Raw genomic sequence first — 13,553 nt, 5'->3', positions numbered from 1 at the left:
CTGAGAAGGGTTTAAAGCAAGAGGAAATATGCTCTCTTCACTTTGGCTGCTGTGTAGAATATGGATTGAAGTAAGGAAAGATGATGCAGAAAGACCATACAGAAAACTCTAGTTAAGAGATGGGGTGGCCAGGGCCAGTGCAGTGGAGAGGGAGAATCAGGAATTGATTTAAGATATACTTTGGAGCTGGGCATATTGATAGATTGGATGGTGGGGGGTGAAGGGAGAGACAGAGAATTCAAAGATTATTCCCAGATTTCTGGCTTGAGCATCTGCCATTAGTGAAATAAGGAGAGCAAAGGGAGGAGCATGTTTAGAGAGAGGGGACAGAGGATATGAATTTCCTTTTAGAGGATATGAATTTCAGAAATCTGGGAATATTAAGTTTGAGATGATTGTGAGACATTCAAATGGAGATATCAGGCCATCAGAATAGAAATCTGGAGCTGAAAGTCCAAGACAGAGATAGAAATCTAGAATTTGTTGCATGGGCATGGATGAAAAGAGAGGAGAGAAGGAGGTACAGGACTTTGCCAACATTTAGCAGTTGGATAGAGGAGGATAAGCCAGCAAAGGAAATGGACAAGCAGCAAGCAGAGAGGCAAGACAAACAGCAGGAGGGTATGGTGTCATATAAACCAAGAATAAATGTTTCAGGGCAGGAAGGAATGGTCAGCTGTGCAAAAGAAGTGCTACTCTTGGGTCACAAAGCTGCAAAGTTGGCCAATGGATGTTATAGCAGGGAGATCACTGCTCTTGACAAGTTCAGTGCTTCAGTGGAGCAGAGGGTATGGAAATCCAGTTAGAGGAGGCTGGGAAGAAAGTGTGAGGTGGAGAAATAGAAACTGGAGGAGGTTACTAGTCAGAGAGATTTGGCTTTGAAGGTGGAGCAGAAAAAAATAGGGCATCAGCTGCAGATAAGTGAAGGTACTAAGTAAAGATTTGTTTTTCGTTTTGTATTTTTTTCTTTTGGGTTGTTTTGATATTTTGTTTTGCCATGTTCTGTTTTTTTTTTAATGCGATTTTATTGAGATATATTCACATACCATATAATCATCCAAAGTATACAGTCAGTGGCTCACAACATCATCATATAGTCAGACGTCCATTACCACAATAAATTTTAGAACATTTTCATTACTCAAAAAATAAAAAAGAACACTAAAATATCCCATCCGCTTATGACCTGTTATTATTTATTTTTCTTTTTGTCTTTATTTTCTTACTCATCTGCTCATACACTGGATAAAGGGAGTGTCACTCACAAGGTTTTCGCAATCACATGGTCACACTGTAAAAGTCATATAGTTATGCACTCATCATCAAGAAACAAGGCTACTGGATTGCAGTTCAACAGTTTCAGGTATTTCCTTCTAGCTATTATAATATACTAGAAATTAAAAAGGAATATCTATATAATGCATAAGAATAACCTCCTGACTGTATTTGAAATCTCTTAGCCACTGAAAGTTTCTTTTGTTTCATTTCTCTTCCCCCTTTTGGCCAAGAAGTCTTTCTCAATCCCACAGTGCCAAGGCCAGGCTCATCCCCAGGAGTCATGTCTCACATTGTCAGTGAGAATTATACTCCTCGGAGTCATGTCACATGTAGAAGAAAAGGTATTGAGTTTATTTGCAGAGCTGGCTTAGAGAGAGAGGCCACATCTGAGCAACAAAAGAGGTTCTCTGGGGGTGAATCTTGGGCATAGTTATAAGTAGCCTTTGCCAGGATAAATTTCATAAGGGCAAGCCCCTGGATCAAGGGCTTAACTTACTGTATTAGTTAGGGTTCTCTAGAGAAATAGAATCAAGAGGAAACACTCACAGATATAAAATTTATAAAAGTGTCTCACATAATTGTGGAAATGCAGAGTCCAAAATCTCCGAGGCAGGCTGTGAAGCCGATGATTCCAATGAAGGGTCTGGACGAACTCCACGGGAGAGGCTCGCCACCCAAAGTGGGAAGAGAGCCTGTCTCCTCTGAATCCTCCTTAAGAGGTTTCCAAAGATTAGATTAAGGATCACTCATTGCAGAAGACACTCCCCTTGGCTGACCACAAATGGAATCAGCTGTGGATGCAGCTGATGCGATCATGATTTAATTCTATGAAGTGTCCTCATCGCAACAGACAGGCCAGCACTTGCCCAACCAGATAAACAGGTACCACCACTTGGCCAAGTTGACACATGAACCTGACCATGACACTTATTAACTTGGTAGTCCCTAATGTTTGTGAGAATATCAGGAATTCCCCAGTTAGGGAAATATAATATTTCCACACTTTTCCCCAATCCCTCAAGGCGATTTTGCAAATACTTTTTATTTTATGTCCAAATTATTCTGGGATATATCGGGGCATTACATTAACCTGTCAAAATAACATCTCATTTCCTATTCAAGATTCCATGTAATTATGTTGTTTGAATAAACTGGCCATATAGGTTAAATTAGATCATGTGCTACAGAAAATATAAATTTTGTACCAAATAAACATCTCTTCCTTTGATCTCACACAAAACTTGAAGTTTTAAAATACAGTCAATATCATTTTTACCCTGTATTCTAATTTACCTTAGTTCTAACCAGATCAGCTCCATATCTCTAATTGATGTCTGATCTCTTTTTCAACTTCTTTAACAGTTGCTGTATGGGGTAATGCTGACTTTCAGAGCTGCAGAACTCTAACTCTGAGTCTCAGGTATCACATAGATACCCAGATTTCCAGGAAAAGACCAGGTTACACACAAAGAGCTCAGCTTCTCTGAATTTAGAAATAACAGTTAAAACTGAGGAGTAGATGTGCTGCTATAAGAGCTTATGATCTAGGAACCTTTATATAACCGTTATTGAACTCCTCAATTGTTGATTGCCCAATCTCTGCCCATATCCTGTTGGCTAATAACGTATCCTCTCAGATTCAGAATCTGCAGATTATAGTTAGTCTATGTTAGTGAGGCCTGACAATATTTGTCTTTTTTGCTTCAGGCTTATTTCACTGAACATAATGTCCTCAAGATTCATGTTTTTTAAAATAGGAGATGCTAGAGCAGGTTTTTTAAGTTTGTATTAGCTACATGTTTCATGTCTCTGTCTTACACACGTACCATAGTCAACATCATGTGTCATATGTGCTATGGTGCCACATTCCCAACTTTGGAGTCCCCTCTGGGATAGGACTGTGCCTTCTATGTCTTTTGTTCCCTAACTATATCTAGCCTTATATGTACACATTTGTTCATTATGGTCACAGGAAGAAAAATATTCTACCATACCTATCATGGTGCCATGATATGGCTGCCATTGCATTTTCTCAGTGAGCTAAGAGCAGTTTTCCCAGTGCCCATCCATGTAACATCAGTCATCAAAGACTGGTGTTCCTCGCCAAAGATTGCTGAAGTGCCCTTTGTGTAATGGTCTCCATTGTTGTATTCTGTCTTGCACATCACCAGGCAAAAGAAACTGAGAAACAGAGTTTCCATAGGTTATAAACAGCTTAAGCACTGTGAAAACCAGTTGATTAACTTGACAAGGAAGGCCATCCCAAGGTTCCTGAGCAACCAGAAGAATGGGCAGGTTCTGTAGAATCAGACCAGCCTATTTCTAAGTCTAGGCTACAGGCAAGAGTCAGCAAGTGAAGAATCAGGGCTGCAAGAGGGCAGGGTCTGGTCAAGGATCCAAGTCATGGAATAGGGTGACTGAAGTGATCCTGAACCAGCAGCCTTCTGAAGGAGGGGACCCCAGGACGCAACTCTTTCCCCAGGGAATCCACATGTGAAAGGAGGCCCATGGAAGAGGGCAGAAAAAAAGGCCGGTTCTGATATCATATGCAATAAAAATCATTCTGTTTTCTCTGTAATATTCTTTTCAGATGTTCTTTTCTAAGGGAAAAAGTCTTTAAATCAACTGAAACCATATCTAAAGTCATTGCTAGAGATAACCTGGCAATCATCTCCTCAATTCCATGCTATTATCAACTTCATCTGGCAAGCCTGGTGGTTGTGGGCAGCATTGGACACAGGTGACCCAAGCAGATGTGGGATCTAAGGGCTCCATGAAACTGGAAGGTCCAGCAGTGATACATCATGAAACAACCACAGGCATCACATGTGCAGAGATGCCATAGCTGAAAAATCAAAAGGCTTTGTAACAGGACTTTTAAATATATATAATCACATAGAAAAAAAGATTAGCAGTGAGAGCAAATCTAAAGGGGGAGAGTGGGGAGGTGCTTTTTTGCTTTTTTTTTTTAATTGTGGTAACATATACAACATAACATTTCACATTTCAACCACTTTCAAATATACAGTTGGTGGTGTTAATTATATTCAGTGTTGTGCTACCCTAACTGCCATCCATTACCAAAATGTTTTCATCACCCTGTACAGAAGGGAGATACTTTTTAAGTGGAGAAAAATTCCACAAAAGATGGGAGCCAGTTGGAAGTGTTTTAATCATACCCTTCCCCATCGCAGCAGTAGATGGGTGAAAGATAACCTCGATAGAGAAAAGTCTGCCCATCTCCCTCTGCTCCCACTTTCAACTGCCGAAAGGGTAGGAGAGTAGCAAGAAGACAAAAGTCAGTCGCATACAGTCCATTATCTGCAGAAGGCCTTGCACCACCTTAAAAAACAAAGAAACAAAAACATAAGCTGCGCTCATGATCTCAAACTTTGAAAAAGTTGGACGCGGTTTTCTCCAAAACCTGCCCTGACCTAATCATGACATATTCTTAGAAAAGACGGTGTACTACTTTGTGGTCTCTTTGGTTTTGATTATCAACGACATGTGAAATTTTCTCTTTTGAACTTAGGTGATTTCCTTTACAACCTCTAGCGTGTAACCCATGTAAAGGGGCCTAAGTCAGAAATGGGTTTTTTGTGGTGTTTATAAGGGAATTCTGACTGGCACCCAGACTATGTATTCATGAACATGGTTCTGTACTTGTAATATTAGAGAACTTTTAAGGAGATTAAAATTTTAGAAGCTTATGAGAAAAATAATAGTGTATCCTTGGAAAATGTAATGCAAATTCCTAAGGAAGGGTGGAACTGTGTAACCTATATCATGCTTTGAAATTTGTTCTAAAACTACTTGCTAAAGTATACTTTGAAATTTAACACTGTTTTGTATATATGTTATATTTCACAATAAAAAATGTTCCTAAGAAAGGAATTACTGGCGTGAATGAACATTGGCTATACCCCATTATTTTGGATGGAGGCAGCTTGTGATATATTCCTGAGAATAGAATACCTATGTTTCAGAATTCTTTTGTAAGAACTGACATTCTTCTAGAGTCAGTTTTCCAGGTTTTCAGCTGAAAAAGACAACTTCTGGATAAATTCATTTGGATTTGGTTGGGATGTAGTGTTAATGAAGTCATTAGGTATGGTTCCCTATAGGGACCACCTAACTTGGTTTTATTTTTATTTACTTTTTTGCTTGGGCAGGCACCAGGAATCAAACCTGGGTCTCCGGCATGACAGGTGAGAATTCTGCCTGCTGAACCACTGTGGCCCACCCTTAACTTGGTTTTGTTCTAAAGCTACAGACCTGCTCTTCATTTCAGCCAACCATCTGACCTGGTCCTCTGCTCTATGGAAGGACCAGGCAAAAGACTGGATGGGCATTGCAACTCCTGCACCTAGAACCCCAGACCATTCATAGTGATAGTCAGTCTAGGTGTCCCTAGATTTGAGAGATGGGATTTTATATAGAATTCATATAGCAGTTAGCTGCCTACATTTTCAGATTGCTAATGGCTTCTTCCATTCTTCTTTTTCAGGGCTCCTGAGATCATCCTTGGCTTACCATTTTGTGAGGCAATTGATATGTGGTCCCTGGGCTGTGTTATTGCAGAACTGTTCCTGGGTTGGCCATTATATCCAGGAGCTTCGGAGTACGATCAGGTGGGTTCAGATAGCACAGGTACTCACAACAAGGCCTTATCCTTCTCCTGGGAAATATCCTGGCTTAGCATTTCATTCAAACATGACATGTGGCTGGGGTTATGGGCTTTGTTGTCTCCCAAACTTTGCTTCATTTAATCTTCCTATTCTTTCTTTATCCCTCTTTCTTTGCCCTTTTTCTTTTCTTTTTTGGTTTCATTCTTCCCCTGTAAAATTGTCATTTTCATTTTTCTCAAAGCCACCAGAGCCATTACTTTACCATAAATGCAGTGACAGGAAAAACCCTGACCCCATTCTTATCTTTTCTTGCAGATTCGATATATTTCACAAACACAGGGTTTGCCAGCTGAATATTTATTAAGTGCAGGGACAAAGACAACTAGGTTTTTCAACCGTGACACAGACTCTCCGTATCCTTTGTGGAGGCTGAAGGTAGGAAGAATGTCCCTCCCTTCCTCACCAGCTGCTGGAACATGCAGGGAAGAAGGGCACAGTCTGATTAGTGGGGAGCTTTTGACATTGGCAGGCTGATCCCAGGTCTCAATTTCATGCAGTTGGCAAAAGTGGTGTGTGGGGGGGGACTGTTTTTAATGTAAGGTGTGAATGAATTCAGATGTTCAAAAACAGCTCTCTCCTTTGCCTGGTTTGCCCCCTGAGAAGCTTGAGTCCTAAACTCTCATTGCTAAATTCCAAGAATTCAGTCCACTAAACCTCGACATCATGTCTGGGTTCATGCCAGAGAAATAGTGCCCCCACCCTGCCCTCAAGGAGATCGTGGTCCAAAGGAAACATGAAGGCCCATGGCAGGATCTAGTCCACTGTGATAAGTGCCCAAAAGAGTGTGGGAGCCAAGAAGAGGAAGCATTTAATACTGCCTTATGGCAGAGGACCAGTGAGGGTACATTTGAACTGGGACTTAATGGCTGAAGAGGTTTTTGCCAAGTAGAGATCTGAGTAGAAGGGTTTTCTGGACAAAGGAAATTAATCCATTTTTTGGGAAAAGGAAAAATAATGAAAGTCTTGGTGATTTTTTGTGCATTTTACATGTTTCCCTTTTTTGGAGGGTGGGTAGTTGAAATCTAATATGGTTTAAAGACGCCGTATGGCCAATATTTACAAAAGATTTAGGAAGGAGATTTGGGAGCTAAGCAAGCATTCTTAGGCTATGGACAGGAGGGCTGGTGCATGGCGTCTAGAGTCTGGAGAGTGAGTGTCTCAAGGTCAGGTCCAGTGAAAAGCATCCTCAGGGGTGGAGGAGGGTGAGGCCAGGCAGAATGCAGGTCTGTGTTTTATTTAGGCGCCTTAGTCCTACATGTCTACAGTCCAGCCGTTCCCAGAATCTAAGCCTGGATCTTAGCAGTTCCAGGTGTGCTGTCCCTGAGTGAGATTTTGAGGATTAATTACCTCTGATCCATGGATGAGTCCAAAAATCCACAACAATTGGAAACAGCAGCTTCCAAGACTGAGGCCAGTGTGGAAACATATGTTTACGTCCCAGCCCAGGCACAGAGGCAGCATGGAACACAGATTCTGGAGCCAGACTGCCCCCGTTTGAGTCTTGGCTCTGCCGCATATAGGCCGTGTGACCTTAGCCAAGTTCCTTAAGCTTTCGATAATCCTGTTACCCCATCTGTAAAATGGAGATAGCAATTGTTCCTACCTAATGTGGTTGTTGAGAGTTTTAGATGAGTTGATCATGCTTTAGAACAGTGTAAGAGCTTATATGTACAAGAAGAACTTATTAAGTAGAATAAAATAAAATTTTAAAAGCAAGTCGAAAAGGGATTCTGCTTTACCATATATGGAATCTTACCTTGGTCCTTAAATTTAGGGAAGAATGTAGTGTTACCAGTTATGCATCTTAGAATCTGCAATACCTGACTCAGAGCAGGCACCTAACAGATGTTTGTGGGAAGAAAGGAAGAGGATGAGCTAGTGTGGATGAATAAAGAAAGTAATTCTATATTACTTTAGGAAGATTCAAAGTTTTGTTTTCTGAAAAGTATAAAAGAGTCCCTCTGCTAGAAGCTCTAGGGTTTGCGTCATGGTGAGTAGGAGATCTTTTACATTACAATAAGCTTTTGCCTCTCTTGACCAGACACCAGATGATCATGAAGCAGAGACAGGAATTAAGTCAAAAGAAGCAAGGAAGTACATTTTCAACTGTTTGGATGATATGGCTCAGGTAAGCTATGTGGGTAAGTATGCAACGTAAACCCTTTAAAAACGAAGCACAGCAAGACTTCTGCAAGAGTTATAAAGGATGAATGGTAGAAGTCCTCTTAATCAACTGCTGTATTTGATCTTGACCTTGAATAAAAATGCACCAGTCTTAGTAAGATTGCCATTGTGTTTGTGAAACTTTTTTTAAAACCTTACACCAGCTCCTTAAAAATAGCTTCTGTTTTTTGATTCCCATTTGTAAAATACTACTGACCAATATTGCTTGATGTTTTCATGAAAATAATTTAAACCCATTAGTACATTTGAGTTTACTGTCTGTGACTCAGTTTCTCTCAGATCACCGGCAAAGGTGACCACAGGTTTTCACCTTTGTGCCCAGAGAAAATTCTAGATCTTCAGTTATTTTTGGCCTGAAAACTTGTCTAAAATCAGGGCAACCCACAATGAGTTTTTCTTTAAAGCAGTGAGAAATAAAGCTATAGACCAATAAACACTTAGCACGCCTCTTATTGTAGATGAGTGAAACCAAAAATCATGGTTCCAAGTAAAGTATACTTGTCACTTGATTAGAGGCTTAGATTGTCTGAGGAAACTGAAATTGGTTTCCAGAGTGTGTCTTGGAAAATGTAGAAAGCATCACAAAACAAGCTTTTTAAAGGCTATTCCAGTATAGAATTGCTCTTGGAAGAAAACCATATGTTCAGAGGCCTGCCTGTCTTGGTCAAAGGTGACCCCAGTCATCAGGGACTAAAATAATTCTGGCTCTAAGTCAGGGAGCCATAAGAGGGTGATGTATGTAGGTGTAGGAAGAGGGCACTTAGACCTTTACATTTCCCTGTAAAGGTTAAATAAATAAACTTTTTTGCATCTTTTTTCTAATGCTTGGTTGTGGTTATTTTTAATGAGGTGTGAGAAGGGCTACATTTCAACTTAACTGTAAAGCAGGAGCAGTTTACATCCTGTCGTTTATATATATTTTCAGATACTGGCAGCGCCCTTCTCTTAACTTCCCCTCTACTTTTCCTGCAAAGAGAAAAACCACATCCTGTGGGTAGTACCTTAAGTAGTGGCAGAACACAGCTTTCTGGGAATTGGGAAAGGGATGATTTCAAGATTAGGATGAGGTTTCAGGACAGAGAATAAGGGAAATAGGGGAGAGGGGAGTCACAATGGGCTCCTTGGTAACCTGCCCCTCCTTGCTTCCAGGTAAACATGACAACAGATTTGGAAGGGAGCGACATGTTGGTGGAAAAGGCAGACCGGCGGGAGTTCATTGACCTGTTAAAGAAGATGCTGACCATAGATGCTGATAAAAGAATCACTCCAATTGAAACCCTGAACCACCCCTTTGTCACCATGACACACTTACTTGATTTCCCCCATAGCACACAGTAGGTACCCTGCTTGGCACTTTATACCAGGGGTCAGCAAACTTTTTCTTTCAAGGTCTATGTAGTAAATATTTTAGGCATTGGGGTCATGTAGTCTCCATCACAACTACTCAACTCTGCCATTATAGCTGAAAGCGACCATGGACAATACATAAACAAATAAGGTTGCTTTCCAGTAAAACTTCATTTATTGAAGGAAGATGGCAGACTAGATTTGGACCCTGGGCTGCAGTTTACTGACCTCTGCTTTGTACTGAAAAGTAGGGAACAGCAGAGCAGAGAGAAGTACAAGACTGATGAATCAAACTCTGGGAGTCTGCGTAGGACGAAGATGCCTAGAATGGCTGTGCGCATGGTCCAGAGCCACTTTCAGTGTCACATGTCATTCCCAAAACTATTTGGGAGTGGAACTTAGTCTGATTTAGATTTGGGTTTGCTCATTCATTGTTCAGCATGTTATGTGCTGTACCAGCTGCTAGGGTACTGTGGTGAACAAAGCAGGTGGGGCCCTGCCCTTTAGATCTCACGGTATATAGGAGAGTGAAAGTATCAACCAAGTGATGCTCAAATAACCAGGAAAGGTAGAGGGTACTGTAAGAGGATATAACAAGGACCCTAACTTGGGGCAGGCCAGGAAAGACCCTGAGGAAGTGATATCTGAAGGATACAAAAGAGTTAACAGATAAAGAAGACAGACACGTGCAGGCAGAAGATGACTGAGTGGAGACTCCAGCAGGGGTAAGATCAGCCCAAAAGCTAGTGGGACAGTGGGTGAGATGGGGCTGAAGGAGTAAGCCAGGGGCAAGCTTTACAAGTTAAGGATTTTGATCTTTGTGCTAAAAGCTGGAAAGTCATTAAAGGATTTTTAAGCAGTAAAAATCTTGAGACTTGTAAAAAAAAAAAAATCCAACAATTTTAGCAACTCAGAGGTTACTGGTGACTTCAAGAGGGCTGTCCCAATGGAGCAGTAGAAGCAGAAAGCAGGTGAGGAGTCTGAAAGACCAAGTGAGAGGTGAAGAAATAAACAGCAATTTTTCAAGAAGTGAGGCTGTAAAAAGGGTAGGTAAGAAAAGGGGGCAGCTTGGGAGAGATCAGGAGAAGGATTTTTTAATGTGGAGATGACTGGAATATTTTTTAAATGCTGGTGGAAAGAATCTGATAGGAAGTGAGAAGTTGAATATCAGTTTCCTGAGGTAATAGGATAATGGGAGGGGCTGGGATTCAGAGCCCAGGTGGAAGGAGGGGCCATTGTCGCCTGAAGCATGGGGGAAAGAGGAGCCTTATGTGAAGATGGGTAAGTATGTGCTGGTTTAGTGGATGAAAGTTAAGAGAGTTCTAGTCTGACAGCTCTGTCTTCTCAGAAGTAGGAGAGGAGGTTATCTGTTGAGCACAAGGTGATTGTTTGAGAAGGGTAGAAAAGTTTGAGTTAGTTGGAGCAGAAGTTGGCAGAGCAAGTTGAACAGAGAGATGTGGTAGAATTGGTAAGTATTGTTAAATTAGACATGAGCAGTTTATAGTATAACTGATCTCCCCAGGTGAAAGCATGGAGAAAGCAGATAGTTGGGTTCATCCTGGTTGGAGTTTTGCCAGGCTGCTAAGAGAAAAAGACAGATTGATAAGAAAGCTTATGAAGTTGGTATTAGAGTAATTGTCATCTAGAGTGATGAAAGGGAAAGGACGTAAAGATAGGAGGGGGGCAGATGATCTAGGCATTCTGATAAACTCAGAGAGTGGCTATCAAAATAATAGTTAAATGAGCCAGATGGGTGAAGATTCTGTCAGGGAATGAGATGCTAGAATGTGTAATATTTGGAGGTGGAGTAGTTATAAGGTTTGACAGTTCAGAGAATGGGTGACTGGAATTAAGGACGAGGTCGCTGAAGATGAAGACAAGTAACTAAGAAGCCTACATGTTTGATGAGAGATCACTGTGACTTCTGAAGTCTCCTTAAATGGACAAAAGTTGGGTTAGAGAAGAAGACAGAGCCAGTGAATGAGGGAGAGAGAAAAGGAAGTCATTGGGTGGCAAGAGTGGGACTGGTAATGGGAGATATCAGTCTTTTCAGCCTCTCAACCCTGAGATACTTAGGATGTGAGAGAATAGTCACATCTCTAGATGTTTGCAGGGGGGAGCAGTGTGCTTAAGAGAATACCAAATTCTAGTTAAGATCAGGAAGAATAAAGGAATACCATGAGAAGAGTCTCGGAGATAGGGAAGTTGGCTGATCATGGCTGGCCCTGCCATGCCCAGAATCAGATCGGGCCTGAATCTCAACCTTAATCAGTCTACAAGAAATGCATAGGCAGGCCCAGGACAAATAGTGCTTCTTCTATTTCAGTTTTGTTCCTTATTGGTCAATTATGCAAGTCAAATTGCATTTCAACAACTAGACAGTGCCTGATTTATAACCATGATTGAAACAACCAAATTCTAGCACAGAGAAGGAATGTGGACCTCTCCCTCCCAAACTCTTATTAAGGAATTTGTCCTGTTCCTATGGGGGTGGGGGTATGGAGAGTAAGTCAAAGAAGTGTCAGTCTGTACCACAAGAAGAAACGACAAACGCAGTAATTTACTAGATAGTACTTTCCATTAGATCAGTCTTTTTATATTCAGGGGTGAAGTAGGATGAGAAATGGCTTTGGATGGGAGGCTGGGTAGGGATGCTCTCTGCACTGTGTATGTGAGGCAGGCACTGGCATAAAGTTGGGGGCTTGGTTGCAGGAGTTCCAGGCTCTGGCCGTCTCTGGGATCTGTTGGTGTCAGTAGAATGTTTCACTGTGCTTAAGCACGTAGAGACCATGAGCGTCAGCACTGAACTCAGAACTTCATGGAGACCCAATTAAGAGTGGTGACAGTTTAGAACTCAGAAAATGGGCTTAAGAAGGAAAGATGGGTCTTTGAGCACACCTAGACTTACCTGAGTGTAGTACTCATACCCAATGGTCCCTGGAACTTGCTGGAAAAACCATGAGGAACCCAGAGATGTGAAGAAACCTCCAAGTCCACCCTATTTTAGACTCACACTCTTGGGGCTGGGCCAGAGCTGTCCTAACACCTGGACCAATAGGTGAAGAGCCCCACACATTTCTCCATACCAGGATTCTAGTGCACAAAGTCTTTAAAAACCCTTCTAATCTGAAGCAAAGTGGTTGTCTTCCTGAAATTCAAAACTCAAGCCATTTCAGTTAGAAAATTCTGAATGAAATTTAAGTCCTTGTATTGAATTGCCTCAAAACCACTGAATGCTTTAAATATCTTCCAAAAAGAATACAAAATTACATGTTTAAATTCCTTCAGCTTCCACATGAGAGCACTTAGCACTGTGTTTAGAGCACAGTAAAAGCTCACATGTTGGCATTGCCAGTTTAATTGGTAATATTTTTTGCTATTGTTTATGGAAGAATCGTTTTCCCTTCTCTCTATATCATCAGTCAGTAAATGTTTATTTAGTGTCCATTATGTAGCCAACATAAGCAATCATAAGCTTACATTATTTATACTTTAAATGGAAATTTTAAATTGAAAATTAAGTGGGGTGTATTATCTTAAATATTAGCATTTGAGGAAAAGTAAGTTCAAAATAAAAAGATGACACAGAAGTGAGTGAGAAGCAATGTATAAGCTCTGGAGGACAGTTTATGGTAGATATTAAAGTACTTGAATGGTTGAGACCATGGTGTCTTACCTTTTCCTTGATGCTGGTGTCACATCACTTTTGTGCTTTACTTTTCATATTTAGGAATTTGTTTTGATTCACAAATGCAGAGTAGGAAGGAAAAAAGAGGGAGAGAGCTTTTATTTCAGGTAGCTGGGCAAGAATTAGAAAAGAAAAAAGGAAGCATGGAGGAAGTCAAAGAGGATGATTATGTATACATGAAGATTGCCAACAATTAGCTCTTTACCCTGCAAATTACCTGCTTGCTTTTTCCTTATCGTAAAATAAGGACAATAGTGGTATCTCCCTCTTGTGGTGGTTGTAGGACCAAGTGAGATAATTATTGCAAACAGCTCCCCCAAAATATTAGCCACACATTATTAATATTACCGTTATTGTTGTCATTACAT

At 40.9% G+C, this 13,553-nt stretch overlaps 1 protein-coding gene and 1 long non-coding RNA gene across 12 annotated transcripts in view; one reads left to right on the top strand and one right to left on the bottom strand.

Moving 5' to 3' along the window:
- Positions 1-13,553, top strand: part of HIPK2 (homeodomain interacting protein kinase 2) — a 210,228-nt gene that overhangs the window by 142,927 nt on the left and 53,748 nt on the right. For all 9 annotated transcript variants that reach the window (XM_077146911.1, XM_077146961.1, XM_077146861.1 and 6 more), the window contains exons 3-6: positions 5,786-5,909; positions 6,222-6,341; positions 8,008-8,094; positions 9,300-9,484. In XM_077146911.1, the coding sequence (XP_077003026.1) occupies positions 5,786-5,909; positions 6,222-6,341; positions 8,008-8,094; positions 9,300-9,484 (516 nt within the window). The remainder of the gene's footprint in view (positions 1-5,785; positions 5,910-6,221; positions 6,342-8,007; positions 8,095-9,299; positions 9,485-13,553) is intronic.
- Positions 4,371-9,271, bottom strand: LOC143672149 (uncharacterized). 3 transcript variants are annotated; one of them, XR_013169657.1, is made up of 3 exons: positions 9,152-9,271; positions 7,314-7,539; positions 4,371-4,620 (listed from the first exon to the last, which is right to left on the bottom strand). It is a non-coding gene; the product is annotated as an uncharacterized LOC143672149 (long non-coding RNA). The 3 variants fall into 3 exon arrangements; XR_013169669.1 differs by lacking the exon at positions 4,371-4,620 and adding an exon at positions 6,233-6,375; XR_013169717.1 differs by lacking the exon at positions 4,371-4,620 and adding an exon at positions 6,233-6,372.

Source organism: Tamandua tetradactyla, chromosome 1 (assembly GCF_023851605.1).
Source record: "Tamandua tetradactyla isolate mTamTet1 chromosome 1, mTamTet1.pri, whole genome shotgun sequence".
NCBI classification, from domain to species: domain Eukaryota; kingdom Metazoa; phylum Chordata; class Mammalia; order Pilosa; family Myrmecophagidae; genus Tamandua; species Tamandua tetradactyla.
Note: the sequence above shows the minus strand (reverse complement) of the source record. Positions and strands in the feature narration are given on the sequence as shown.